Below are 14,975 nucleotides of genomic sequence, written 5' to 3'. Positions count from 1 at the left end.
GTCTAGAGAAGGGAGAGCTCAAAAACCTGCCTCTGACACACAAAGCTCTTTACAAATTGGCCCCAGCCTCCATTTTTAACCTTATAGCACATTTCTGCATCCCCTTCATGCCTTCTATGTACCAGATGAACCGAACTATCCTCTTTACTGATATCATCCCCACTCTGTCTCTGTCTCTCTGTCTCTGTCTCTCTCTGTGTGTGTCTCTCTCTCTCCCCCCTCCCACCAACCAACCTCTGGGGAAGGGGGTCTGGCTCCAGGGAAAAAAAGGGGATCCATTTAGGAACAACAGAATTCAGGAGAAAGTCACTTGATTTTATTTTACTTTTTTACTCTGGTTTTCTCTCATTCTGGTTTGAAACCACCCTAACATTGCACTGGTCTTGGAAAGGTCTTAGAAAACAGATGTTTAAAAGACGATATCTACAGAGGTAACTAGATGGTTCTCAGAATTAAAAGCCTCAATTACAGACGGGAGGTCCTAGATTCAAATGTGGCCTCAGACACTTCTCAGCTGTGTGTCCCTGGGCAAGTCACTTAACCCCCATTGCCTAGCCCTTATCACTCTTCTGCCATAGAACCAATACACAGATTCAAAGATGGTAGGGTTTTTTTTTAAAGGAGTTGTGTTTTTTTAAAGCTATTGTCTAGTCAGTCCCTCATCCTTCCTCCTGTTCAACTCATGCACAAGCAGAGTGTGAAGTTTGGCTGTCCTCAAACAGCTTTATCTGACAAAAAATAAATAAATAAATAAATAAAATAATTATGGACTGCCCAGGGGCATATAAGGAACACACATGAAAAAGCAGCATTCAAACCCAGGCCTTCCTAGCCCAAATCCAGTGTCCCTCCTTCTCTGAGCCCAGAGCTCTCTGTTAGGCAGGAAATATTCATTTCTTAAGCACTGAGAAGCAATGCCAAGCACTGCGCAGCTAGAGGGTGTAGCAGACAATGCAGGGCCAGAAATCAGGAAGACACATCTTCTGAGAGTTCAAGTCTGGCCTCAGATACTTACTATGAATTGCTGGGTAACCCTGGGCCAGTCACTTAAACTTGTTGGCCTCCATTTTCTCATCTGTCAAACGAGCTGGAGAAGGACATGGCAAACTGCTCCAGGATCTCAGGTCTAGAAAACCCCAAATGGGGCAACAGAGTCAGGTAGGATGGAAAGGATGGAGGGTGACAAACCAAGCACCAGAGGAGATGCAAAGTAAAAATCCTCCCCCCTCAGTATTTATTGAGCACAAAGTACTAGACTTCTCATTCTGTGACCCTAATAACACAACCTAATCAGCCTGTTTCTCCTTGCTGACTCCTCCATCCCTAAAACAAGAATCAGTCTGGTTCTGAAGAATCCCACAGACCTCCCAACAAGAGCTCCAGCCTCCTTTTTTTCCATTTCTTTTCTTTTTTTAAGCCCTTCCCTTCCATCTTAGAATCAATAATGAATATTGGTTCCAAGGCAGAGTGGTAAGGGCTAGGCAATGGGGGTCAAGTGACTTATCCAGGGTCACATAACTAGGAAATGTCTGACCTCTTTTTTATACCACCCCTACAAAATCGTTCTTACCTTTCTCCCCTTCCTAAGAGAGAGGCCTCTAATTCTAACAATAATGCTAACTCGAAACCACAATTTATGCTTTTTTTAAAGAATTTAAGTTTATCACCGAAGAAAAACAACTGCTTGATTACATGGGTCAAGGGGATATGACTGGGGATGTAGACTCTAAAGGAACATTCTAGTACAAATACCAACAACATGGAAATGGGTTCTGATCAAGGACACAAGTAATACCCAATGAAATTGCGTGTCAGCTATGGGAAGGGGATGGGGAGAGGAGGGAGGGAAATAATGTGATTCTTGTAACCAAGGAATAATGTTCTAAATTGACTCAATAAAAAATTTTTTAAAAAAGAATTTAAGTTTATTTCTTTAATTAATTGACTTAGAATATTTCTCCACAGTTCCATAATTCATGTTCTCTCCCTCCCCTCGTAGCCAACGAGCAATTGCACTAGGTTTCCATATGATTAATGTCTGCACCAGGGTCATCCTTTAGAGTCCACATCCCCAATCCTATCCCCATGGCCCATGTGATCTAGCAGTTGTGGCAACCACACCTCGTACATGTCTAACAGGCGCTGCTCTCTTGCCTGAGTCAGGATAAAACTTGTAAATCCCCCTGGACTGTGACTGGAGAAGTCCAACAATCCCAGCACAGGCAGGAGGGAGCAGCGCTGAGTCCCTTCACCGGCCTCCCTGTAAGGGGAGACAGAGGAGAATAACCAGAAGGCCTGGCTAGTCCCAGATCCAGCCGGAAACGGTCCCGGGATTCCCAATGGATGCACAGCTTTCTTCTCTTCAGCGTCCCATCAGTCAATGAGGGATCCCATCCCCTTCTCTGCATGCTTCACAGAATCATGGCGAGGATAAGATCTGAGAGAATATGACCCCCCCCCCAGCAGATTTGAGGGTCGACCACAAAATGACATCATCCCCCTCCAAAGGAGGCGCTCAGATGTGGGCCCTTAGAGAGCCTTCCCAAAGCAGCTTCTGGGAGACTTTCTCCCCCTCCCCTGCCTTGCCCCCTGCCCCAAGAACAGAGCGTTGCTGGAGAAAGACAGCAGGGAAACAGATCGAGGCTGGGTAGGAAATAAAGCACACAACCCAAGGCCTTGAAAAGCCAAAATTGCACCCTGACTCTGAGCCAGCTGGAGCAGGGCAAGAACGTCATTGGGACATGCACGGGCACACAGGCTCCCAGCGTGGAGGAGACAGAAGCCAAGCAGTACTAAATATTCATTCCACGGCAAAAGAGTGGTAGAGGCTAGGCAACTGGGCTTAAGTGACTTGCCCAGCTAGAAAGTGTCTGAGGTCACATTTGAACCCAGGACCCTCTCTATCCATTGAGTCACCTACCTGCTGTGCATCAATACATTTTTAGAAGGGAAACAGAGAGTGGATGGGGGGAGGGGAAAGTAGGGATGAATGGCAAACAGAAGCTATATTTTATAAGTCAAAAGATCTAGGTCCTGGTCCTGGCTCTAATTTGATAACTATATAAATCAGGGCAAATATTTTAACCTGTCTGGGACTACATTTTCTACATTACAAAATGGTAGGGACCCAGAAGTCAAATGACTTGACCAAAGTCACACAGATAGTAATGTGTGGAGTGAAAAGAATTAATTTGTTCTTCTCAGGGTGGACATCCATCCTAGGCCCCATTAGGGAATGAAAGCCTGTTTAGGGTTACAGAATAAAACCTCAAGAACATTTCATCATGGAAGAAAACCATTAGGCAATACCACCTTTAGAAGCAAGAGGAGTCACTCCTGAGGACATGGTTATTTCCCCATAACCTTCCCCCTTCTTGGTGGAAGCTTGTGATGAGCTCATGCTATGTAACTTGTTTTCCAATTGGGCAAACTTTCGCTCCTAGATCATCAGTTCATTCCCCAACATGGGGTATCAGACAGAGTGGGGTGGGAGTCTTGCTTCAGTGCTTGTACCTGTACTCATGCATCTGAAGTACATGTAAGTTTCTTGAGGGCAGGATTGTTTTATCCAACAAAAATGCATTTATTAAGGCTTCTTGGTATGCAAGGTATGCCAAACATCAAAGACACAAAAAAGAAAAAAGCAACAAGAAAAACATTCGAATGAGGAAACAACATGCAGACAACCAGATATATACAGTGTAAATGAGAAGGAATCCCAAGGGAAAGCCTCTTGTAGTGGAGGTGGCCACTTCCATAAAGTGGGATTTGAAGAAAACCAAAAAAGCCAGGAGATGGACCTGAGGAAGATTTTATTTTATCTTTGCATCCCCAGTACCTAGGAAAGTGCCTAGCACTTAGTAGGCACTTAATAGATGCTTGGGCAGCCAGGAAGCACAATAGATAGAGTGCCAGGTCTGAAGTCAGGAAGACTCATTGTCCTGAATTCAAATTTGGCTTCAGACACTTACTAGTTCTGTGACCCTGGGCAAGTTACTTCAGTCTGTTTGCCTCAGTTTCCTCATCTGTCAAATGAGCCGGAAAAGGAAAAGGCAAACTATTCCAATATCTGTGCCAAGATAAACACAAATGGAATCTTGGTTGCTACTGAAACAACTGAACAACAACAACAAAAAAAAAGGGCTTGCTGATTGATTAGAAAGGCTTTAAGATTTCTGTCCAGCTCTACTCTCAGAAAGAGAGCAACCTACTGTGTGGAATGCATAGCCACCTGTCCCTTCTGGACCTCAGTTTCTTGATCTGCATTAGTGATGAGGCTAGGAAATCTCTGTTCCAAGTATAGATATGGCATCCTATCATCTTATCCTATCTGAAGAGTTACAGCTATCAATAAGTCTTCATGACTTAACTAATTTGTGCCAAGCACTATGCTACGGACTACAGATACAAAGAAAGGCAAAAGAAATTTCTGTCCTTTATTAGATCACAATATAATGATGAAAACAACAAATACTTTTGTACAAAACTATTATCTACAGAATTAATAGTAAATAATCAAGAGACAGAGAGGGAAGAGAAGAGAAGAGAAGAGAAGAGAAGAGAAGAGAAGAGAAGAGAAGAGAAGAGAAGAGAAGAGAAGAGAAGAGAAGAGAAGAGAAGAGAAGAGAAGAGAAGAGAAGAGAAGAGAAGAGAAGAGAAGAGAAGAGAAGAGAAGAGAAGAGAAGAGAAGAGAAGAGAAGAGAAGAGAAGAGAAGAGAAGAGAGAGATCAAGACTAAAGCTGGGGGGGAAGCCCTGCCAGACCTATTGCCTCCCCCTCCACTGCTCAGTATGTGCCAATCTCTAGAAAAAAGGGAAGCAGAGAGCCTTCCTGAAATGAAAAAACAGAAGGGATAAGCTTCCTCCACAGGCTGGCTTCCCAGTTCCTCCCCCCTCACTCACTCCAGGCTTATCTCTCCCCAAACAATAAGAACTCTTAGCTGAGCACTGCAGTATGAGTCAGATGAAGTCAGTTCCCATTTCTAGATACAACTCCCTCTCTTCTGGGAGAGAATTCAACCAGGACCAGGAAGTGCTTCCCTGGAACTCCAAAGGACAGTGTCAGAACCCACACAGGGATTCCCAGGGGTGAGCAGGGCTGGAGTCTGTCATCCAGGATCCATTGATCTAGCCCAGCTCTTTGCTGGGTGCTCCTTGACTTCATCCTTTAGCCTGGCCACTGGAACTTGGGCAGTGCTAATAACTGCCCTACCCCACCAAGGCTTGGACCTACCACCTGTCCCAAATAAGTTCTGGGTCAAAGGCCACTGCCACAGGGTTGGAGGGAGAGGGAAGCATCAAAAACCCAGAAGATGTCTAAGGTGATGGATATAAAATAACCTAAAGATGACCCAGCCACAAAGAACGCTGACTGAAATAGGCAGGTGAAGATGGATGGACAGACAGATGGACACACACACACAGAGTCATTCAGTCAAGGAGGGGCCAAATATTCCAAGCTTTCATCCCACCCACCACCCACCACCCCCAGGATGCTGGAATGCAGCTGCCATGATGAGCAGCTTCCTCTCCTGGACACTTCAGACAAAGCCAGCTGCCCCCAGTGGACCAAGTGGGTACACAACCGGTATAGCTGTCTCCAGGCAGAGGAGATACTCATCAGGCCTCCTCATAAGAAAAGCACCCACAAACCACACACAACAAATGATGTAACTCCCTCCCTGAGGGAGTCACACACAGCCCAGCAAAGCACTGAAGACCATTCCTTGAGGTGCCCCCTTCTGAGGTGAGAGGATACCAATCCCAAGACAACTGGGTCCATGGGACATTGGCCCCAGCTCTGCCTGGCAGCAGCACAGCCTGTTCATTGGAACTCGCCTCTCCCCAAGACTTAGCCCAAGCTCAGGATGCTCATTTTCTCATGGACTTCCGGATTGGACAAACTGAGCAGTCAAGCCCTTTCAGCTCCCCAAAAGAGAGGGAACCATTTCCTTTGCTATGCTATGATGACTAAACTCAAATAACCTCCTTCCTTCTTTTGTTTAGGATGGTTTCACTGGAGTTCAGCCGGACTGGTTGCTCCAGGGTCAAGTGGAGGAATCCTGGATGGCCCTCAGCAAGACAGTCCAGCTAATCATTATACTCTGATTCCTCTCAGCAACCCCTCACCCCTCCAAGTAGGAAATCACCCCCATCTGCCCTTAATCCACACAAAGCAGAGCCAAGATCCCTAAAGTTGCCAGTATTAAAATGAGAAAGAATGACCCCAAGGTCTCACTGTGGGAGAACTTCTGTCTAGGAATTTCAAGCCCTTTGTTTGCCCCTCTAGTTTAATGAAGGGGTTAGACTAAGTGGCCAGAAGGAGGTCTTTCCAATTCTAGCATTTTGTGATTCTGAGAGGCTATGATTTAGAGCACAAGGTACAGGAGATGGAAGGAAGGGAAACAAGGGAGCAAGTATTTATTAAACACCTACTATGTGTCAGGCACTGTGCTAAGCAATTTATAAATTTTTTTAATTGAATTTTATTTTTGTCATGCAAAACACACTTCTATGTTGGTCATTGTTGTAAAATTGCAGTCATATATAACCAAAACCCCAAAAGAAAACCAAAAATACATTGATAAAAAAGACAACTCCAACAGTTCTTTCTCTGGGGGTGAACAGCATTTCCCCTTCTAAGTCTTTCAGGATTGTCCCAGATCATTGCAAGCAATTTACAAATATTATTTCATTTAATCCTCAAAACAGCTCTGGTAGCTATTATAACCCCCATTTTACAGTTAGGGAAACTGAAGCAGAGGTTAAATGACTTGTCTGGATTCATACTAGTATCTAAGACCAAATCTGAACACTACTCACTATATCAGCTGCTTAGGCAGGTTCATTTCAACATTTAAAATTAATTATTCAGTGGTTAATTCTGAGCCAACATGGTGTTATATAAAAAAACATAGGATTTGGTAGCCAGAGGACCTGGGTTCAAATTCTGACTGGGCAGCTTATTAGCACAATAATCAGTTTTTTCACCTAAAAATTCAGAAAGTTGAAATAGATAATCTCTAAAAGTCTCTTCCAGATCTAACTCAAAGGTCCTATACATTTTTTTAAGAAGCCTTTACCCTCTTAAAATCAAGTCTATGACAGAAGGATGGCAAGGGCTAGGCAATTGGAATCAAGTGACTTGCCCAAGGTCACACAGCTATGTGAGTCCACATTTGCACCCAGGACCCTCTGACTCCAGGCCAGGCACTCTAACCATTATGCTATCTATCTGCCCCCTGATGCTAAGCATTTAAAAAAAAAAAGTAGAATCCAGAAAAAGAAAATCAGAAAAAAATGCACCCTTCTCTCTTCTTAGCAGAGGTGAATATATATAGGAGGAGAATATTGCATATATCATCAGACAGGTAATATATTTATTGGTTTTGCTGAATTGGCTTATGGGGAAGGGGAATAGGATAACTAAATTCATAAGTGAAGATGATGTAAAAACAAAAGCTATCTACAAAAGCAAAAATCATTTTTTTTAGAAAGGAAAAGGCAAGTAAGACTATGTCAGCACTTGCGAAGAGGATGGGGAGTGAGGAAAGGACATTGTATTATTTCCCAAATCTAGCCAAGAACCCAGAACAACAGAAAACAGGGATTCCTATGAGGGCCAGATAAACAGCTCCCTGAAACAAGGGAAGCAGGCTATGCCCTAAGTTTTTCAGTGTAACTGCCAACTTTCCTGACTAACCACAAACCACACACAGCCCACAAGTAGCATGGCCCTTGTGAGTACACAAGGCAAGCTTGCTTCCTGAATGGACGCCTGTCAGTCACTCTACCATAGACCCCTGAATTCCAGCTAGGGAAGATGGGACAGAAATTGGCAAGGATGTTTATGTCCCAGAACAAGGAGAATGCCCAGCTTATTTTTCTACTCTTCTCCCCAAAGTAGTCCCACAGAATTTAGCAATAATCCTCATAAGGAAAGGCACAATCGCATCATTGATTAAGCAGCTGTTATATGCCAGGCCACTGTGGTGACCAACCAATCAATCCAAGACCCAAAGGAAATGGCAACTCCCCAACAAGATGACCCTCCGAGAAATGCTTAATAAAATTCAGTGTGGCCTTCATCTCTCAGGTAATCAGAAACGGCAGAACTGCTGGGATTGGATCCAATGAACAAATGCAGACACAACTGTCTTCCAGAAAAAAAATCCCAACTGGCCACTTCACTTGCAAGGGGGGGAAAAAAAGTTGGCTTTTGCAAGGGAAAAGCCACTTGAATTCCTGGGGCTGGGTCACCTAATAAACTCAATTTCTGTCCTGAGTGCCTCAGGCCCAAAGGCTAGGCTAAGAAACTGGCCCCTGAGAGACTGGACAGTGATTTTTTCTGCTGCCCACAGAAATAAAGGTGGAGAGCCACCACCAGACCCCCTGGTTAGTCTCTGCAGGCCACTTTTTACAGTAGAGAAACCCCAAGAAGGTAAAAATGGTGATCAACCAAAGATGGTCCACAGCTCAATAAGCCAACACAAATCACTGCAGCTCCTTCCCAGCAATGAGAAGAGGAAGGATCCCAGGCACCCTACAACGCTTTCAAGGAGACAGCTGGTCAAGTGTTCAAGCCAGGCCAAGAGACAGAGGCCGCTTCCCTCACAGCCTTAACTGTTACCTTCCACCTCTCTCTTCCCCAGCCAAAGCACTTTGTTTACACTGATTAGAGATTGTCCTCACCGCAGTCCCAGGCAGGAAAGCACAAGCCCCAAAACCACAAGAAGGGGACCCTGGCCAAGAGTCCTACTACGTTGGGGTGGGGGGGTGGGGGGGGTAATCCACCTGCTGGAGTCCTAAGCCCCAGAGGGAAGGGGCTCAGAGGAGATATCTGAAGCCGCTGGGAGCTAGTCCCCAGGAAGGGGACCTCTCCCGTGGGAGGGAGGGTGAGGGGAAGTGTGGAAGGAGAGAGTGATAGTGTGGAGAGAGAAATGAGATGGAATCGGGGCGTATTTTCATCTTCCCAAGCTGCCCTCAAGCTCCGCATTAAACCGTGATCCCTAAAACTGGGCCAAGGGGGATTTTTCTATCCTCCGCGTTTGCCAAGTCGGATTCTCTAGACCTCCTTCTTCGCCAATGCCCAGTGACCAGAGGGAAGGCCTTATTGTGGGTAAGAGGAACCCAGATTGTAATACCCCTTCCTCTTTCTCCCAAAGTGTCAAAAATGGGGGAGTTCCTCCGCAGCCGCTGTTTCATTCTAGCCTCCCCACCCCACCGTGAGCGCTGCTGGAGTCAGGGTGAGGGAGCACAGAGGAGGCTGCCCGGCCACCCCCGCACGAACACGGACACCGGTGGGGGGTGACGGGAGTGGGGGAGGTGACACTCACCTGCTGGTATTCCGTGTCCTCGGGCCGGAACTGGCTGCTCGTCGCCTCCCACTGCAGGTTGAAATGGGGCAGCCGGTGCAAAAGATTCACCCACCAGGGCGCGGAGTAACTGACCCCGGCCATGGGCCTGGCTGTCTGCGGGGGACTCCGAGGGGTTGGGGTGAACGGCAGGGAGGGGATGGAAAAAAAAGCGAGGGGAGATGCCTGCCTCCTGGCCGCCTCTCCCTCCCTCCCTCCTCCTCCTCCTCCGCCTCCCCTGGCTCCCCGGCCCTGGCTCTAGGCTCAGCCGCGTGGGGCCCCGACTGCCATCCGGCTCCTGCTTCTCTCGCGGCTCCCGGGCAGGCGGGCTGATGCGGGGAGGGTTAGGGGGCCAGGGTTCCCCGCTGCCCTGACGGCGTTCTGCCTGCTTCCCGCATCGCCGGGTCTGCCAACAAGCTAGCAGCCTGAGCGCCCCCGACGTGCCGCGCTGCGCTCCACGGCGCTCCTCTCCGATCCTCTCCTCCCCACCGCCTGCTCTTTGTTCGCAACCGCTGCCACCGCCGCGGCTAGAGCTGAAGCTCCCCGCCTCCCCCCGCCCCCATCCATCCCCACCCCCACTTCCCCCGCCGCGCCCCCTTCGCCGCCATTGGTCCTGCTTCCACGGAGCCACGCCCCCTCCCGCTTCTGGGATGCGCCCTCTCCCTCCTGGACCCGCTTTTTCCCCCGGCTCTCCACCCCACGCCCGAACCCAATAGTCCTCCTGGAGTTGCTGCATGTTTTTAAAATCCCACGCAGTGCCCGTGGGCCAAGTGCTGCGGGGCCCGAGGTCAGCCCCTCGGGAAATGGGATTTCTCGGACTGTAGGCTATTTAGTATTTCCATGGTGGCATCTTTCCAAGAAGCTGAATACAATACAATGTAAATATTTAATCTTCACGCTGTATGTCCAGCTTTGTTTGAGTTCATTAAATGGCTCTCGACTGACCGCAACCTCCTCGGGTCAGTAGGTCAGGCTGGCAGCCCCTAGAGGGCAGGGGCTCAGTCACCCCGCTAACCCTCGGAAGCGCCGGCTCTGGGAGGCTTGAAGACATGAAAGGACAAGCATCGAAGTAGTAGTTATTGGGAGGCAGCTGGGTGGCTCCGCCAGGGCTAGAGATTGGTCCTGGGTTCAGGTGACCCTGTGCATAAAGACAGACCTAATCATAAAGTTTTGGGGGTGGTTTTTTGTTTTTGTTTTGATAACAATGATACTTGCTCTGCCATTGTTAGCCTTCCTTTCCTCACCTGCCAGATAGAAGTAATAATACAACCCGTCCTGCCTACCTCGCAGGGATAGAATAAAATGAGAACCATCAGTAGACAGAAGGCAGAGTAGATAGACTGCTGGACCTGGAGTCAGGAAGACCGAAATTTAAATTTGGGTTGAGATGCTGCCTAGCTGTATGACCTTGGGCAAGTCACTTAACCTCTTTGTCTCAGTTTCCTCATCTGTCAAATGTGAAGAATAATAACAGCCACATGCTAGGTCTGTGATGAGATAATATTTGTAAAGTCTTTAGCATAGTAGCCATTATTATTTTTTTACAGTTATGTAATTTATATTGGGTGAACTTTAATAGGCAAACATAATTATTGCTAAAGGTGACTTTTCTTCAGTTTTGTGTCACTGAAATCTTGTTACTATACACTAGAGAATCATGAACACTTCATTTATCATGAAATATCTATGTGCCATGGGAAGATCATTCATAACACTAAATTTATGTATTTATTTATTTTTAAACCCTTACCTTCTGTCTTAGAATCAATAACATTTATTGGTTCCAAGAAAGAAGAGTGGTAAGGACTAAGCAATGGGGGTTAAGTGACTTGTGCAGGGCCATACCACTAGGAAGTGTCTGAGGTCATATTTGAACCCAGGACCTCCCATTTCTAGGCCTGAGCCATGTAGCTGACCCCAAATTTGTGCATTTATAAAAATTAATGTAAAATAATTCTTCAGTATATCTTTTGTGTACCATGTTCTGCCTACTAAGCTTGGACCTCACCTTGTCTTTTTGATCAACACGTGTGATCATAGATCTGGAGCTGGGAAGGATTTCAGAGACCATCTGATCCTACCTTCTCATATCGTAGATAAGGAAACTGGAGCAGAAGTAGCCACACTTATTATTCAATAAGTTAAAAAAAAGTTCTATAACATGAATAGGCAGTTTTCAGATAAAGAAATAAAAACTATCAATAATCACATGAAAAAGTATTCTAAATCCCTCCTGATTAGAGAAATGCAAATCAAAACAACACTGAGGTACCACCTCACACCTAGCAGATTGGTCAATATGACAGAAAAGGAAAATAATAAATATTGGAGGGGCTGTGGCAAAATTGGAATACTAATACATTGTTGGTGGAGCTGTGAATTGATCCAACCATTCTGGAAGGCAATTTGGAATTATGCTCAAAGGGCTTTAAAAGACTGCCTGCCCTTTGATCCAGCCATAACACTGATGGGTTTGTACCTCAAAGAGATAATGGGGAAAAAGACTTGTACAAAAATATTTATAGCCACGCTCTTTGTGGTGGCAAAAAAAAATTGGGAAATGGGGGGGGTGTCCATCAACTGGGGAATGGTGGAACAAATTGTGGTATCTGATGGTGATGGATTACTATTGTGCTGTAGGAAATGATGATCTGGAGGATTTCTATATGAACAGGAAGAACCTTCATGAATTGATGCAGAGTGAAATGAGCAGAACCAAGAGAACATTGTACACAGAAAATGAAACATTGTGGACCGATCAAATGCAATAGACTCTGCTGTTAACAGAACAATCCAGAGGGACTTTTAGGAAAGAACGCTATCCACATCCAGAGGAAGAACTGTGGGAGTAGAAATTCAGAAGAAAAAACATGATTGATTGATCACGCAGTTCGATGGATATATGATTGGTTTTAAAAGATCACTATTACAAATATGAATAATATGGAAATGGGGTTTGAGCAATAATACATGTATAACCCAGTGGAATTGCTTGTCCGCTCCAGGAGGGAGGAGGAAAGAGGGGAGGGAGGGGACATGAAACATGTAACCATGGAAAAATATTCTAAATAAATAAAATTTTAAAAATAAAAAATAAATAAAAGCCCTATATCAGTGGTTCTTTTTTTTTTTAACTCTTACTTTGTCTTAGAATTAATACTATTATCAGTTTCAATGGGGTAAGGGATAGGCAATGAAGTTTAAGTGACTTGCCCAGGGTCACACAGCTAGGAAATATCCAAGGCTATATTTGACCAGAAGACCTCCCATCTCCAGACCTGGCTCTCTCTCCACAGAGCCACCCACCTACCCCTATATCAGTGGTTCTTAAACTCTGGATAGATTTCAGCAGGTCAGTGAACTTGGGTAGTAAAAAGTACATCTTTATTTTCACTGATTTCTAACTGAAACCTAGTGGTTCTTTCAATTATTTAAAATATAATTTTTAAGAAAGGAACCATATTTTCACCAGGATGCCAAAAGTGTCCCTAACAGAAAAAAAAGTTGACCTCCTGCTCTATATAAATATAACTTCCAAGACTAAGAGATCTCAAGAAGTTTAACCCCTGCAATTTACAGATGAGAAAGAAAAGAGGGGGAGATTAGTGACTTGCCCAAAAGCCACATACATTTTTTTTTAAACCCTTACCTTCTGTCTTGAAGTCAATACTGTGTATTGGCTCCAAGGCAGAAGAATGGTAATGGCTAGGCAATGGGGGTTAAGCGACTTGCCCAGGGTCACACAGCTAGAAGTGTCTGAGGCCAGATTTAAAGGCAGGACCTCCCATCTCTAGGCCTGGCTCTCAATCCACTGAGTCACCCAGCTGCCCCCCACATACATTCTTCAGAGGCAGGCTTTGAACACAGATCCTATAACTCCAAAGACCACTTATACCATATCTTCCTGGAATGGATAGAGCTCTGGAAGGATAAGCTATAGAAGCAAAAGCTATTCAGGGAGCATCTAGGTGGCTCAGTGTATTGAGAGCCAAAGCTTAGAGATGGGAAGTCCTGGGTTCAAATTTAGCCACAGATACTTCCTAACTGGGTAATCCTGGATACCTCACTTAACTCCCCACTGTCTAACCATTACTGCTCTTCTGCCTTTGAACCAGTACTTGTGAGTATCGATTCTAAGACAAAAGGGAAGAGTTTTTGTTTTTTTAATGTTATTGCAAATCCTACAGAGCTAGAAAGTCTTCATGTACACATGAATGTGTACCAGATGACCTGACCATATATGTCTGTCCCTAGAGGACCAGCCTAATTCAGAATAGCTCATTTAATATATGGCTGGCCACCAAGGTGTCAAAGTTTTTCAAGTTGTAGCCACTCATAAAAATCTGTTAAGGCATGGAGAGGTTCACCTGCATGGGTGGAAGGAGCATCCATACTGATGAAATCATGGTCTTTTTCTCTCTTTCTTCCTTCCTTTCTTCCTTCCTTCCTTTCTCTTTCTTTCTTTCTTTCTTTCCTTCCTTCCTTCCTTTCTTTCATCCCTTCCTTCCTTCCTTTCTTTCATCCCTTCCTTCCTTCCTTTCTTCCTTCCTTCCTTCCTTTCTTCCTTTCTTCCTTCCTTTCTTCCTTTCTTCCTTTCCTTCTTTTTAAAATTACAGTCTTCTGAAGTAAAAAGTGGAGAAAGGTAAGGCACTACAACCTCTCTTACCATCCTGAGCCACACCCCCAAGGTCTTGTCTATGCATCAACTCTGGCTCACAGTCCCTGCTGGGGACTTTTCAAAACCAAGCTTTCTAGTTTGGTATTAGTCACTGCTAAGTTCTATTTCTGTTCATTCCATTATCTGAGTCATGGGCTCTCACACTCTGATTTCTTTGCATATTCCTCCTCTCCCAAATCTCTTTTAATCTCTTTTCCCCAAACTAATTGTGAAGTTCTGTACTCTCTACAGAGGGGAAAGGTGCCACTAAGTTAGGAAGTCCCTTTGATTGCAGAAATTCTCCTTGAATTTACTTGTTTAAACCAGATTCTCTCTTGGGAGCTCATATTACACTTTAGGATTTACAAAGTGCTTTCCTCACACCTTTGTCAAATTCTCCCTCTTAGCAGCTCTCCCAAATCTGTCACTTATCACAACCACTAGCTTTCCCTGATGGTATCACTAGGGAGATTTTTTCTCTCTGTCCCACCATCTGTTTCTTCCCAACCCTAGCTCCAAATATGAAGTTTCACCCCCTGATCCTTTTCTTCTTTTGGCAAAGACCAAGTCCAGGGATTCTTAGCCTTTTTTTATGTCATGGATGGCCAGTGGCATGCTCATAAATGTTGAAAAACCAACTCTCCGGGGGAAAAATGTTCATCAAGGCACACAATTAAGTTTAATCTGCATTATTAACATTTTCTCTATCAATTTCATGTCCAAACATTCAGCAAAATAAGAAATCAAGTCCTGATTTATATAGCTTTTGCCAGTTTCTGAGGTGTAAATACTCACACTGAAAAATTCAACAATTGGCTCTCCTGAGACTAAATGGTCCCCTTTGGCAGTCTGATAAAGCCTGTGGCCTCTTTCTTAAAACAATGTTTTTAAATGCATAAAATAAAATATATGACTTTAAAAGAAAGCAACTATATCAAAATATGCTGTTGTTGTTCAGTCATTTTTC

At 44.9% G+C, this 14,975-nt stretch overlaps 1 protein-coding gene and 1 long non-coding RNA gene across 5 annotated transcripts in view; one reads left to right on the top strand and one right to left on the bottom strand.

Moving 5' to 3' along the window:
- The window catches only part of TTYH3 (tweety family member 3), a 202,034-nt gene extending 192,146 nt beyond the window's left edge, over positions 1 to 9,888 (bottom strand). Inside the window, exons 1-2 of one of the 4 annotated variants that reach the window (XM_056806483.1) lie at positions 9,334 to 9,467; positions 1,016 to 1,126 (exon numbers count right to left, since the gene is read on the bottom strand). In XM_056806483.1, the coding sequence (XP_056662461.1) occupies positions 1,016 to 1,075 (60 nt within the window). In that variant the 5' untranslated portion in view covers positions 1,076 to 1,126; positions 9,334 to 9,467. Of the gene's footprint in view, positions 1 to 1,015; positions 1,127 to 2,154; positions 2,461 to 9,333 lie in introns of those variants that run through there. The other 3 variants (XM_056806482.1, XM_056806481.1, XM_007498393.3) reach the window with 3 other exon arrangements.
- Positions 8,803 to 12,460, top strand: LOC130455623 (uncharacterized). Its single transcript, XR_008913695.1, has 2 exons — positions 8,803 to 9,116; positions 11,992 to 12,460. It is a non-coding gene; the product is annotated as an uncharacterized LOC130455623 (long non-coding RNA).
- The last annotated feature ends 2,515 nt before the right edge of the window (positions 12,461 to 14,975 follow it).

The sequence above is a fragment of the Monodelphis domestica genome, chromosome 7, assembly GCF_027887165.1.
Source record: "Monodelphis domestica isolate mMonDom1 chromosome 7, mMonDom1.pri, whole genome shotgun sequence".
NCBI lineage: Eukaryota > Metazoa > Chordata > Mammalia > Didelphimorphia > Didelphidae > Monodelphis > Monodelphis domestica.
Note: the sequence above shows the minus strand (reverse complement) of the source record. Positions and strands in the feature narration are given on the sequence as shown.